The sequence below is a fragment of the Alexandromys fortis genome, unplaced genomic scaffold (genome assembly GCF_014885135.2).
Source record: "Alexandromys fortis isolate MF-2015 unplaced genomic scaffold, M_Fortis_MF-2015_v1.1 scaffold_52, whole genome shotgun sequence".
NCBI lineage: Eukaryota > Metazoa > Chordata > Mammalia > Rodentia > Cricetidae > Alexandromys > Alexandromys fortis.
Genome location: NW_026067929.1, coordinates 3,148,826 through 3,163,772, shown reverse-complemented (window position 1 = coordinate 3,163,772; position 14,947 = coordinate 3,148,826). Strand labels below are relative to the sequence as shown.

General features: G+C 48.2%; 1 protein-coding gene and 1 long non-coding RNA gene across 2 annotated transcripts in view; one reads left to right on the top strand and one right to left on the bottom strand.

Moving 5' to 3' along the window:
• Window positions 1-408: 408 nt before the first annotated feature.
• The window catches only part of LOC126503195 (uncharacterized), a 17,213-nt gene continuing 2,674 nt past the window's right edge, over window positions 409-14,947 (bottom strand). The window contains exons 2-3 of the long non-coding RNA XR_007592212.1: window positions 632-717; window positions 409-528 (exon numbers count right to left, since the gene is read on the bottom strand). This is a non-coding gene — a long non-coding RNA (uncharacterized lncRNA). The remainder of the gene's footprint in view (window positions 529-631; window positions 718-14,947) is intronic.
• Cfap90 (cilia and flagella associated protein 90) overlaps window positions 6,654-14,947 on the top strand; it is a 24,936-nt gene continuing 16,642 nt past the window's right edge. Inside the window, exon 1 of the mRNA XM_050144735.1 lies at window positions 6,654-8,567. Coding sequence (XP_050000692.1) covers window positions 8,358-8,567 — 210 coding nt within the window. The 5' untranslated portion in view covers window positions 6,654-8,357. The remainder of the gene's footprint in view (window positions 8,568-14,947) is intronic.

Genomic DNA, 14,947 nt, shown 5'->3' with positions numbered 1-14,947 from the left:
ATTTAAAATCAACTTACACGAATGTCGTAGATGCCTCGACTGCATCGAGCAGAATCATCAAATACAATAAAGCAATGTAATGAGCAAATGTTAATTGTATGTCTTATTATTAAGCGTTGTCTGCTAATAAAGACGTTCTCTAGAGGTGTGTGTTTTCCATTAAGGGTCAGAAAACATTTTCTCTCTCACTTCCTTTTTTGGTGGGGGTGATAGTTGGTAAGAAGGATGGAAGTGAAGAAGCCAAGCTGGCCAGGCAGGTTTGGGGGTTCCTGGATGCGTGAGGAATGAGCCGCAGTATCCTGTGTATTGACGCCCTGGTTTATCTGGGAGCAGCTTCAGGGGACAGCTGTGGGGGCAACTGGAAGCCTGGGCTCTACCACACGGGTCTGTGGCCTTGCACAGGGACAGCCGCCGTTGACTGCTCACCACTGCCGACCACTTGGACACCTTACGCCTGGGTCTCTGCTGCCTTCGGGTTTAGGTAGTTTTCCATTTTGCCGTGCAGTTTCCTGGCTCAGAGTAGATGACCTAGAAGTGAGCACACTGTGTCAACGTTGTCCTGAGAAGCAGCAGCGTAGTAAGAATCGTGGGTCAAGAATCCAGAAGCCTGGGTTCATTTCAGTGTCCTCACCTGCTCGTCATGGGCTTGTTCGTGATTGTGGGACATCGCTCTGGCCTGTAGGATTGGAGCATATGAAGTAGTCTCAATGGACAAACCTAGAATTACATGGGAAGAGGGAACCTCAGTGGCCCGGGTCAGACTTCCTGTGGGTGTGTCTGTTTGGCATTTTCTTAATTACTAGTTGACGTAAAAGGGCCCAGCCAACTGTGGGTGGTGTTGTCCCTGTACCATATAGAAAGGCTGACTGAACAGAGAACCAGGGAGCAAGTCAGGGAGCCTCTCTGTCCACGGCCTCTGCTGCAGTTCCTGCCTCTAGGTTCCTGCTTGAGCTCCTGCCCTGGCTCCACTGTGGACTGTAACCTATACACTTAGATGTACTGTTTCTCACACCAGGTTGCTTTTGGTCGTGAGTTTATTACTGCAATAGAAAACAAATTTGGACAAGTTTTGCTTTATACTCTTAGGGGTACTGTAATAGTACTGCAAAGTATGTGGGTCACAGCCATGGAAGTATCGGTCCTTACAGCCTGGAGGCCAAAAGGTGTCAGCAAGATAGGCACCTTGGTATGCTAGAAACCCAAACAGTCTTGCACTGTCCTGTTTAAACTGACGGTCCAATAGCTCCCGTGCCATGACAAGACCATACGCAAGCTGGGAACCAGGCTGAGAGACTTAAAAACACATAAACACACACAGAGAGACACAGGCACGGGTCATCCTTGATACAAGAATGCCAATGCCCCTTAATTGTGCTCAGGGGAAGCTTATTTAGGGATCCTTAGCCACGCCCAGCTCTCGGGATCTTTCAGCTGCAGACTTATCAGCCTGCCATCAGGGTCTCCTGCTCAGAGCAGCTGCAGGCAGAGAAAGTCAAGGGGCCAGGGATCTGTAGCTCCCAACATTGGAAGGCTTTTAGGAGAGAATGCTTCACCGCTCCATCCCATTTCTACTGTCCCTAGAGTGCCTTAGTTTGTACTGGTATCTACACACGACCTACTTCCCACTGGTGTGTGTGTGTGTGTGTGTTGTACACGCGGTGTTGTCTTTTCACATGCCTGTCTTCCCATTGGGGTGTGTCTGGGTCCTTGCCTCTTCACATGAACATCTCATTGAGGTCTGTGTGTTTCTGCTTCCATGCATGGCCCTGCCTTCTGGTCTTCACGTGGCCTTCCTGTGTGACTGTGTTATAAGGATTCCAGTCGTGTTAAGGCTTAGCCTAAGAATCTGCACAGACCACACTAGTACAATAATCACATGTACTAGGGGTGAGTAGTGACTCCCTGGGAGCACACGCAGAACCCATCTGCAAAGGTCTCAAAGGGAACTAGGCCACGGGGACCCTTGCTTCTGTGCTTGGTACAAAGCAAAAGGGGATAGCCACAGGGAAGGAAGTTAGAATTAACCATGGCTCTGTTGAAAAAGAATTAATCTTGAAAGTATTTGCATATGATATAAAAATAGGCTAGTTGTTACACTTTTGGCTTCACCAAGTGGCATAAATTTGGCAAACTGTGTAGCTAGGTCTCTATAATCTGAATCTCCAAGCCTCTGATCTGTGTCTGTTTGCTGTGGCACCAACCAGATCCAGGTAATAACACAAAGTACCACATCTTTTACAATTTTAAATAAGGTCTAATCTTCCTATATTTGCAAAGGAGAGTGAGAAAGGAAAACAGGTGAAAGTTGTTGGGCAGGTGACTCTGGAAGCTGCAGGGATAGTCTCCGGGGCTGTCACTAGGGGGCAGCAAAGTTCATGGCATTGACTGAGTACAGGGTAACCTGGATGAAAGCAGCGTGTGTGTGTGTGTGTGTGTGTGTGTGTGTGTGTGTGTGTGTAGGAGAGAGAGGGAGGGAGAGAGAGAGCAGAGCATGGATGTTTGTGCGTGTGTATTGCACACTGACAACTAAGGTCAGTTTTCCTTATGTTTGCCGCTGTCTTTTTGCCTGAACCAGGCCTAGACAGACAGGAACAGGAACTACACCGGGATGAAGTGGTCTCTGATGGATGGGAGATCCCTGAATTACAGAAATCCTTACTTCCAAACTTTGCTGGTGGATGCATTTGTGGGCAAGTGTTTTTCAGGAGAAAGAAAAAAAATAGGAAGGAGAAAAATTCAGATTTGGGTGAATTTTAGGGAAACAAAGGAGCAATCAGGTCCCTATTTTAAAAGATATTCTTACAGCTCACTTGCTGGAGGATTGCAAATCGAGATCTTGGCTTTGTGGTAGTGAACTAGCAAGTCAGTTCACTTAGTGAACATGGGCTAAGATTTTCCCAAATGGGAATTTCTCAGACTCACGGAGAGTGGACAGGGCGAGGAGGCCTGCGTATGTGCTGCAGCCCAGTGCCTAGAAAGCAGTCAGGGCGTGGTGAGCACTGGGGGCTATTACTGTCAACAGTATACACGCCATCTTCATCAGATAAGCTGCGTCACACAGCTAATAGTGAGGGCTCACGAAGGAATGCGCTTTAATGGGGACACAGCCGCTTGCTGCTTACGACATGCAGGGCTACAACTATAGACCCGTAGTAACTGCCGTTGTGATTAGTGTTGAGGGTGCAGTGCCAATGTGCTGTCTGAAACCAAATGATGAAGTGCAACATCTCCAGCAATCTGCAGGATCTGAGCCATGTAGGACATTCCTCTGTGGACATCCCTCTGTGACCTGCAGGATCTGAGCCATGTAGGACATCCCTCTGTGGACATCCCTGTGTGGACATCCCTGTGTGGACATCCCTGTGTGGACATCCCTGTGTGGACATCCCTGTGTGGACATCCCTCTGTGGACATCCCTCTGTGGACAACCCTCTGTGGACGCCTACAGGATCTGAGTCACGTGGGACATCCCTCTGTGGACATCCCTCTGTGACCTGCAGGATCTGAGCCATGTGGGACATCCCTCTGTGGACATCCCTGTGTGGACATCCCTGTGTGGACATCCCTGTGTGGATATCCCTCTGTGGACATCCCTCTGTGGCCTGCAGGATCTGAGCTACATGGGTCACTCTGACACAGAAGTGGCCTCAATTTTCTGAGCAGACACTGGACTAGGAAGACTAGGGTAGACCGTCCACAGCTGTAGCATCGTGTCTGCAGGCTAAGCATTCGCTCACAAGTTGTTCTGCTTCAGTGTGTTCCACCCAGCCTCACTGGGTTGGATGACTTCAGTGTGTTCCACCCAGCCTCACTGGGTTGGATGACTTGCTGCCTTTTCCCACGTTCCACAAGAACCGTCTCCTCTTTGCTTGGCCAGCGGCTCTGATTCTTCCAGTGCGTAGCTTCCCTCGCTCCTCTGTTGTGTGATGTTTTACTATTTTGGCTTTTCGGGGGTCCACCACCCAGCTCCCAGATAAATCACAAACACAGGTTTATTCTTAGTTATGCCTGACCGTAGCTCTGCTTGTTTCTTGCCTACTTTTCTTAAATTATCCCAGCTACCTTTTGCCTCTGGGTTTTTAGCTTTCTCTGTTTCTGTATACTTTTCTTTACTTTCTCCATGGCTTGCTGGGTGGCTGGCCCCTGATGTTCCTGCCAGCCCCACCTATCCTTGCTCCTGCCTTGCTATTGGCTGTTCAGTTCTTCATTAGACCATCAAGTGTTTTAGACAGGCAAAGAATCTCAGCTTCACAGAGTTAAACAAATGCAGCCTAAACAAAAGCAACATACCTTAAAATAATATTCCCCACACTCCCCTAATCAGAAAAATATAACTTTATACTAATGTCCTTTGGCTGTTGGAGTCCATCGAAAGAAGCTTTGCCTTTATAAACCTGGAATCTCACATCTCAGAGAAACAAACACCTCTTCCCAATGACTCCCCAGTCTCTGGCACATACCACACACGGTCGTGGGCTGAACTGATATTTCGGGCTCTGTGTTTGCAAGAAACAATATCTCTTGGTAACCCCTCTGTTTTTAACTGTTATTATGAAAAAATTTTGAACACCTATAAGAGCTGAAACAATTGTATAATGGAACCATGAGTCCCTTTATTCAGCGTGACAAATTACCATAATTTTTCAGTCATGTTCCATCTATTTTTTATTGGAGTGCTTCTAGAGAACCCAAGCTATTATATCATTTTGCCCCAAATACTTCAGTGCACATTTATAACCATTTTTATAACCGTTCAGCCACTATTTCAAGGAACAAAATTAATAATTGCTTTCTACAGCTTCACATCAGGACAATATCGCGGTCCTTGTGCTCAAGTCAGGATGTGAAGTCCTCGGGTTCTTTGCAGCTACGAAGCTCTGAAGTCTTGATAACACAACTACCCTTCCTCCACCCGGAGAAATTAATCAGTTACCCTACAGAATGGTCAAAATTGTTGGCTTACTGTCATCTAACCTGTTCCTGTGTCTGCTGTAATTCCCACTGAGTTGAAGGTGACACCCAGAGTGTAGTTTAAGGCCAGTTTCGGTTCATTCTCTTCTCTCTCTCTCTCTCTCTCTCTCTCTCTCTCTCTCTCTCTCTCTCTCTCTCTCTCTCTCTCTCTCTCTCTCTCTCTCTTTCTCTCTCTCTCTCTCTCTCCCTCCTCTCCATTGACCTTTCCCTAATAGTTTTAGCCTATATCGAGTGTGACTTAGCTCCATTACTTGACTAGCTCTTGTCAAAACATAGTCCAAAAATGGTTTTCTAATTCCATCATTCCTCTTGATTATATTATATATCTTATATTTGCCTATAAAGCCCAAAGAAGTTTGATGCTTAAGGTTACGATAAGGACTTGATCAGTGCAGTAAGTCAGCCGAGTATAAAAGCCAGGGGCATCAGGCCTTCTACACCCTCACAATATTTATGTCTTTTTTTTTAAACATCAAGGACAGGAAATCTAGTGAGGTAAAAGCTTGTTCATCTCTCCATGGACCCTGGCCTGTGTCCTGATTTAGATAAGATGGTTTGGGTGGACAATGGCTTTCTTCTCACTCGTTAGACCTCATTTTTTCCCCATGGCTCAGATTTAGAGACCAGTGCGAACACATTATTAATAGTGCCTGTATACTTGACTTCATGATGCTCTCTTAATCTGCAGGGAAACACAGCCGGGCAGCCCTCCTCTGAGCCACAAACATGAGTACATATTGGCCCACCCCTTAAGACCATCAGGAAACAGACCAAATGCAGAGGCATGCTTACGCCAATTAACTTTAGGATATGTTAGATGCTGTGAATTAAAGTCCCAATTACATGGGGCCGCTTAACTGAGTTTATGCTGCTATTTTAAAACAGAGTAATTATCTTTGCCCAGTTATGTAGCTTCCCTACATCTTGGTTTGGTCGTCAATCTATTGAGCTAGGTGGGTTTTCCTAGCCTTAGTGAGGGTGTATGAGAAATCAGTATAAATATAGCCTGTCTGCCACACAAGATGTGCTGAAGTTACAGCTAATGTGACCAGACAGCCATCTCCTCTCATTTCTCCTTCCCGCCCGGGGTTAGCAGAATGGCTTCTAACCGAGCCTCTCAGGAGAAACAGCGCAGGCTTCCCACTGCAGTATGGGCAGCATCCCTGACCTCTGACCAGTCTGTTTCCCGGAATTCACGGAGCCTCTGTTTGGAGACCTGCAGACAGCAGGATCCCGGTACAGAGCACTTCCGTGCCGTGCACACAGCCATCAGCGTGCACGGTTTCCACGTAGGCCAGAGTGGTGTAAAAGAAAGTGCAGAATGACAGCCCTGACAGACACGTGACGGAAACAAGACACAAGCTGCGGCTCTGAGAGTGAAGGTCACGTGTGTTGGGCTGGGACCCAGAAGTGGCGCATCCCTTAACAGTGAGTTTGCATTTGCAGTGCAGGCTGATCTGAGCCCTGTGCACTCCCAAATACCCAGTTTGCTTCTATTCTAGTAACTTGCTTTTAGAAAAGGGTTTTTACACTCCCCCCTTCTTGGCATGGGGCTTTGCAAGTTAAGAGTCAAAGGTCTTAAACACATAGATACATCTGAACTTGATTTTCCTTGAATTTATTCAGGTACCTGGAATACACGAAAGGTCACGTTTAATTTATCTTTAAAAGGGGAAGAAAAAAAAAAAGAAACAAAGCAAGCTAAGGCCGGGCATTCACAAGTAAGAATAAGTCTCTGTGTATATATTTGGGAGCTGGTTGGTGGGCTCCCAAAAGAATTATAAAAAATAAAAACTACACTCCCTCTAGTTAAAAAATATGTAAAATATTTTAATAAAAGATCCTAACTGAAAAAAAAAAAGAATTAAAACCTCAATGGTTGGGAGTTCTGTTTTTCTTGCTGTTTGTTCATGTCTCACAGCGTCTCTTACATTCTCAGCCTCACATTGGACTCAAGCGCTGCCTCATTCCATGGAAAGATACAGGTATAACATGTGTCTACGCTGATCACATGCACGGAAAGATACAGGTTCAACATATGTCTACGCTGATACATGCAACCTCTGCATGGCTCTCTGGGCATGACCAAGCTCCACAGGCTTGCAGTGGCAATGTGGATCTGATCAGCTTGCATTTCAAATGCCAATTTCAGTGTTATAGGTTTTGCAATTTCCAGGTCCCATGTCAACACATGGGCCTGATATGGCCTCTCCTGCTTCTCAGTCCTTGTGACCACTAAAATGGCAGCTAGCGGAGTTACATTCGAATGGCTATGAATAGACGGTTTGTAGCGGGATTATTTCAGTCTGGGCTATGCTGGCTAAACTGAGTTCTCATCCTAATTAGTACCTTCCCAGGTGTGCAAAGTCTCATGGCCCCAAGCTGGTCCCTCTTGCTCTGCTTTTGGAAAGGCTAAGAACTGGGAAAGGTTGAGAGTAAATTACAGGGTTTGTTTTGTTTTGTTTCGCTAATATCTTCATGTGAACAGAAATACTATCAGGCATGCTTTCACAACTTTTGCTCATGGGAGAAGGGAGATGGCCCCTTTTTCTTTACATATCTCCAAGCTCCAGGGAGATGTCCACATCGCTTAGTGGTTCCCAGAAAAACTAAGGCCCTTGAGACTTCAGCTCATGGTGGGAAAGTTCCTGGCCTTTTTCCTGACTCATGCTTCACTCGGGCAATCTGCCAGGGGAGACTAGGGGCCAGAAGGAAGCGGGATTCCTTTAGCTGAGAAGGGAGAGGGTCCAGAGCTGCCCTAAACCCTAGTGACAGTCATTCTCCTCTGCTCCTGAGACCTGCCCAGCCCACATTTGAAATGCAGCTACCACCGCATGCTGAGGCTCCATGTGTGCCGCCCACTCTTCGGCGCCGTCAACCTTCCATTATGCGAGTTACACACGTGGCCCTCTCGTTTCTGCTGGATCGCGCTGTCCTGAACCTCCACAGCCTTTCTCATCTTTGTCACCTGATTCCTACAGGCTATAAGCTCCCTGTGGCCCAGGGCTGTTTGTTTCGGGGCGGTACCATCGGATCCTGAGGCATGGTAGCTTTCCGTCGTGTTCTGCAAAGCTGTGAAGCGCCGGGAAACAGAACAAACTGCGCGAGGAAAGCAGATGTAGCGGAATGGGTGTGGTTCCTTAGGCTGTTCCTATCTGGAAAGCCACACACAATCGCTGCTAGGTCTCTCCCAGGGTGTGGCGAGAAGGACCTAGAAGGAGGTGGCAAAGAACACACTTCGTCACTCAGCGGATGCTGAGGGCAAGGCGCAGTTGCCAGGCAACGATTGAGCACAAACGCCTGGAGGGACGCAGAAACCCCACAAGCTGATGCTTGAGGCCTGGGCTCCCTAGGCAGAGGGACCGGCCAAGACTGAACAGTGGGCAATGGACCCGGGCAAAACGAAAGAAAAAGAGAAAAAGGGTGAAGAGGAGGAGGGGGGAGTAGAAGATGGGGAAGAGGAGGAGGAAATCACTGCCTCCACACTGCGGGGCAAGCCCCGATCTCTGCCCATCTCAGCGGTGCCAACTTTCAGCTACATCCCGCCACGGCGCCAGGAACCCAAGGAGCTCAGCTACTTCAGCCGCGAGAGCCAGGTGAGCGGGTCCAGCAGAGCGAGGGGAGGAGCAGGGCTCGCATTATCAGGGAGGGGCCTAGAGGCTGCAAGGGATGTGATGGAGGCGGGGCTTCAGTGCTAGGGGGAGACCTGGGCGGGGCCACAGGACTGGGTCTGTTCAGACAGTGATGGGACAAGGGCTTCAAGGGTAGTGAAACAGTCTGGCCAGAGGGCTAGGACCGAGTGTTTAAGATGGTACCGGGGCAACCTGCCAATTGTTGAGGTTAAGGCGCGAGGGTTACATAGCAAGTGGCGTCAGAGATGGCGCGGCTGTATGGCGGAGGGTAGTGCCAAGGACAAACTCTGTGGAGCTGCAGAGTCCAGAGGAATTGTATAGGGGGACAGGGTACGCTACACTGTGGAGAGCATGAGAGCCTCCTAGTTTACAGCCCTTACGGGGGTTGGCCGGGGCTGTAAGTCTGACTGTCGCGAGGGTTGAATACCGGAGTCTGGAGCACTGTCCCATGTGACTGCGTATGAAGGGGCTGGAGGGCGATATGAGACAGTAGTGGGCCAGGCATGGTTAGTAGGCAACAGAGGGGCCTTCTACGGAGCCGAGGCACAACCAGCTCAAGAATACGGCCGCCACAACTGGGTGTAGGACTCTCAGGAAGTGAGGATGGGCAGGGATGAGCCTGGTGTCAGTGCAATGTGCCGAGAGTGAGCAGCTGGGAGGAGGTGTGTGCATAAAGAGATCACCCAATCAGAGCCACAGTGGGGAGCTGGCCAGTGGAACCCCTCTGGGGACAGCAGAGAAGCTACTAGTCATCTGCTCCCTAAAAAGCTCAGTGACAACTGTCAGGACGCTGGGTTGCCCTTTCTGCTCAGGAGCTATTGTGGAGGAGCAAGCTGGGGAGGAAGGGGTCTATTCGGCGTACACTTCCACATCACTGTTCATCTTTAAAGAAAATCAGAACAGGAACTCAAACAGGGCAGGAACCTGGGGGCCGAAGCTGAAGCAGAGGCCATGGAGGGGTGCTGCTTTCTGGCTTGCTCATCTTGGCTTGCTCAGTCTGCTTTCTTGTGGACCAGGGATGGCTCCACCTACAATGGGCTGGGCCCTCCCCCAGCAATCACTAATTAAGAAAAGGGCTTGCAGGTTTGCCTAGAACCTGATCTAAGGAAACACTGTCTTAATTGAGGTGCCCTCTTCTCCAATGACGACATCAAACTCCCCAGCACAGAGTGTGACTGGTGAGTGCAGAGAGAGCTGGGCTGGGAGCTGTGCTCAGACTCCGGGTTAGGAACACTGGGCACTGGCCGGTCTTGCGCATGCCTCCGTGGTCCGAGGCAGCCACTTTGCTCTGTCCAGCAGGCACTGATATGGAAGAGGCAGATTTAGGCTGTGTGGGTTCATTAGTTTCTCCTTTTCACTATTGTAGTCAAACGTCATCAGTGCATCCTAATTAGGATATGAGATCCAGGGTGGCATTGTGGAAAAGAGATACCAGATATGGATGCTTGGCCCCAAGAAGTAATGCAGGACCTGATCCCCCAGGTTTTTGCCGTGGCACTGCATGAGTTGTCCAGAAGAGGGGTGTGGATGACTCAAGTGTCTGAGATGAAGGAGGCCATTTGTTCCTTCACAGTGTCTGATGTGTTCCTGCAATAATGCGTTCTTCCTATCCTGCCACTGGCAACCCCGGAGCTCAGATGCATCCTCTTCCTTCCCAACAGTCCAGCACGCATGAAGCGTCAGGCACACATCGCGTAGCTCAGGCACCCCAGCCACAGGTGTAGGCAACGTCAGTGTCTGGACTCTTAAAATTCCTGTTGGAGAGTCCTGATTCCAAGTACCACAGAATGCAAACTTATCCAGAGGCCTATGTCTAAAGCAGCGGCACTCAGACCGAGGTGAACTGTTGGGGTCGCTCCTAGCCCAATATCCCTGCAGAGGGAAGCTTTCAGAGACAGACACGCGTAGAAGATGTGAAAATGTAGAGCGAAGGCTTGGGGGGAGGATCAACTACAGGGCCAGCTGAGGAGTGCAGCCTGGAACAGTCTTCTCTCACAGGCCTCTGCAGGAACAAGCTGGGAACTACCAATGTCATGCTGCTGGCTGCCTCTTCGTCCATGTGGCTAGTTAGCAACCGTAAGCCCCAGCCCACTCCCACAAGGGTCTCATCTAACAGCAGCAGGTCTGCTTATGGTTAAGCGATATGGAAGGAACAAGGGGCAGCTACTGTTGTCAGATCTGTCTCCCCAGCCTTGGATATGTGCTGGAATGTTGAGAAGGAATGGGTGTATAGCTACAGTTTCTAACGCCATTGCTGCCACGGGCCCCATACTTCTTTCTGTGACCAATATTCTTAAACTGGCTGACTGGGCACGGGAGAGCATGTTTGTTCCCAGCACTTACAAATCTGAGGCAGGAGGATTGAGACTCCAGGCTCATTCGGGCTACATCATGAGACCCTGTCTACAATACTAACCAAACATATCAATAAACTCTTCTCTGTAAATAATTTCATTTATTGGATGAACTTTTCATACGTGTGCAATGCCTATAGGATAGCCAATTTTTTGACGACAGCAGTCTTAGTGCACAGAACGTGGCAAACAGTCACTTTCCTAACGCATCATCTCAGGGGTTCTGTGGAATACTATCCTGGTGTCCCCAGAGAACTGGGATTTAAAAAGTCAGCAGATGGGGCGAGGTAAATATGTATCAGAGACAGAGGCTGACGTCCAGGATGGAGCTAAGGATTCTAGGTACACAAATCTGAAACTATGTATTGACCGCTGCTCCATTATTTATAATCAAGCAAGTAATGTCCAGCGAGAAAACAGGCTGGTTACTACAAAATGATTTTCCTAGCTCCTGCTGAACTACGAACCCACTACCGAACAGCTTAGGTTTCACAGAAGGGACTGTTAGAGAGGCAGTCAGACATGGCACGGCTAGAGGGCGCTAGAGCTGGACCCTTCTCTCATAACAGCCTCTACAACTGCAACTACAGGGTCAGACGGTCTGAAGAGAGGAACGGTCTGGCCCTGAGAGACGTTACATCCTCAGCCTGCCTGGAAGGCCTAAGCCTGATGACAGAAGTCTTAAAGTTTATAAAATTACTACAAAGCAGGCGGTTTACCCCACCCCCACCCCTAAGACAAATCGGACAGGCTGCCAACTGTTTGGACAGAAAGACAGAGACTTTAGAAAGGGTACAGAGCCTTCCGAAAGTGCAAACCAGTACAGTGTCTTTCTGGCCACTGTCCGTTCCCACGCCCCAAGAAGAATGTGCTCTCCTCTCTCCTGCCTGTCTCCTACACTGCACACCGTGTGCCTTGTCCAGATTATTCCCGTGGAGATCACAAAGACCAGATATCTGCAGGGAGACCAGAGCAAAGTTCCCGTGATGGAATGAGTTGGGGCAAAGAAAAATTATGCAGATGAATAACAACAGCGTAAAATTTTGTTCCCCTGTTTATGCTAGTGGATCCTAAATTGGCAGTTCATCTAACCACACACACTGTGTTCCATGAACAATCTCTGCTATTCAGTACGCAGATTTCAACTGTACACAAAGGAGTGGTTCCCCAGAGGAACCCTCAAGTATCTGCTGAAGCCCAGCTTAGCTTGTTAACCCGGAATCTGACTGCCTCCCTTGTCTGAGTGGGGAGTCGTTGCAGTGGCAAAGTCACGTCTTTAAGGACTTGTGTAAATAAACAGTTGCATATATGTGATGGAACAGATACGAAATCTGATACGGCTGTGTTTGAGTCACTGCCTGGGTGACTCAATTGGAAAGCTTACGCCTCAGGTACCTGTTGAAAGGAACTGAAGTGCTTCCTTGGGTCGGTTGGAATGATGGAATCCAAGGAACATGGTTGTGGCTTTGTTTCAGTGTATATTTAAGAAGGAAAACTACTTATATAGATACTTTATGCAAACACACGTGAACAAAAGTCATAGCAGTCACACACTATGTTTCTCACACTGGTTAAAAGTCGGTTCTGATTGAGCAATGGCTAGAAAACTTCCCAATACTGAGACAAAGCTGTCCTCCAATGAAGATGAAGGAAACTGGGATGTCAGGATGCTGTCTGATAAGGGGATAAGGGGACAGCTCCAGGAAGCTTTTCTTTATGGAAAAGCAGAGTTACCTTTTGATGCAAAGCAAAAACAAACCCCAGAAACCATTAATATTGTCAAAATCCACTTACCAAATCTCCGATTTCCATTAGAATGGAATTAGTTTTTTTCACACTAGCAATTCCAAAACTAAGGTTTCAGATCTCTCTCTCTCTCTCTCTCTCTCTCTCTCTCCCTCTCCCTCTCCCTCTCCCTCTCCCTCTCCTTCTCCCTCTCCCTCTCCATGAAAAGCAATTATAATCTGAGCACACTCATGCCCGCTTGCCTCTTCCTGCCTTGGAGCCCTTCTGTTTATGAGATTATCACTTCTCAGCACTGGGACCCCTGTAGCAGCACCTTGCTTTGTCAGCGATGCCCCTTTCCCCTTGGAATTGTTAGCATCGGGTTCACTGTCAGACAGACATTTTCTCTTTGTATCAACGTTTCCTTTACAGTGGCTTGAGAGTTAAGAAACATTTCTGTTTGTTCTGGATGACATACATGATATTCTGGTTCCCACGCACTGTCAGGATCTCTTCCACCCCATCAAGGCTCCACCTCTTCACCTATTCCATGCAGGCCCAGCCCTTTCCCCAATGCAGCTTCTCCAGGCTCTGCAACGTTGTTTCTTTCCCACTTTTTTATTTTTCATTGTGTTACACCTCCAGCTCTAGCCACATTCTGCCTACTCCCTTCTAAATAAAGTTTAATTAGAACACAGCCCCACTGCCACTAACCTCATATTGTCCATGGCTACCTCACCGAGTTGAGTAGTTTTCACAGAAACTAGGCAACCTGAAACACCTTAAAAATTACTGTCCATCACCTTACAGAAAAGGATTCCTACAGCCTGTCCTACTGCATTAATGTAGCTCAATCTTAGTAACCAGAGTTACAAACACGGTTAAAGCCTGAAGCCTTCCTACTACACAAAAGGAAAAGATGCGAACACAGCCACCAATGTCAAGAGCAATGAAGGCAACAAAACACATCTCCAAGTTCTCCTGACCAGCTATCTACCTGTGGTACCCATGTATACTCCTCAAGAGAGCGTGGGCTGCTTTTTAGCCAGTAGCAGGACTGAAGTGAATTCCCTGATCTCTTGGTTATTTAGAATAACAAGGGCGAATTTTGAATGAGGTTTGCTGACAGTCACCCGTGCACACATCTACAGGGTTGACTCAAACTGAACAGCAGTATTACGTAGTTCTGACGGCAGTGCTGTGTTCTGAATGTCTGCTCCCAACCCCAAAATCTGCACGCACAAATCCTATTTCCCTAAGGCGATGGCCTTGGGAGTAGGTGCTTCTGCAGGTGCTTAGGTCATGAGGTGAAACTTCTATCAACAGAATCACACCCCGAGAGGGCTCAGGGACATCTCACTCCTCCTGCCATGAGAAAACACCACAGAGGGTACCAGCTCCAAAGCTGGGGTCAGGCCCTTACCAGACACTAAGAACCATTCAGTGGGCATCCCAGGCCCAAACAGTTTTAAAACCACCCACTCTGTGGTATGTTGTAGCGATAGCTGGATTGGACTGGGAGAGTTAATGACCGTGGATGCTCTTCGGGTGTTTTAAACAGTGTGGCAATCAGTTTTCTGCCAGACAATTTACTTGCTTTAAGCCAGCCAAAGGGAGAAAGAGCTGGCATGGGTTGGTGGTTTCAGTGCACAGTCACTTGGTCCTGTGGTGCAGGATGTCCTGGTGCAAATGTGTGGTCGACAAAGTCTTTTATTTTATTGATTTTATTAAGCTATACATTTTCTCTGCTCCCCTCCCTGCCTCTCTCCTCCCCTTCAACCCTCTCCCAAGGTCCTCAAGCTCGCTCCCAATTTACTCTGTGTTGAAATAGGAGCGGCAGGGCTGCGTCCCCGGCACCCGGCCGCCCACATGGCTAGTTTATACCCAGAAATAATTACACGGAAACTGTATTCTTTCAAACACTGCCTGGCCGGCTAGGTCCAGTTTCTTATTGGCTAGCTCTTACATATTGTTCTAACCCATTTCTAATATTCTGTGTAGCCCATGAGCTGGCTTACCAGAGAGGATCTTAACCTGCGTCTGTCTGGAGTGGGAGCATCATGGCGACTCTCCACCAAGACTCCTTCTCCCAGAATTCTCCTGTTTTCTCCACCCACCCAAGGGTGGGCCTTATCAAGGGGCCTAGGCAGTTTCTTTATTAATAAGAAATCACTCCCACATCAATTCCCCTTTTTCTGTTTAAACAAAAAAGAAAGGCTTTAACTTTAACATAGCAAAATTACATATAACAAAACAGTTATCAAG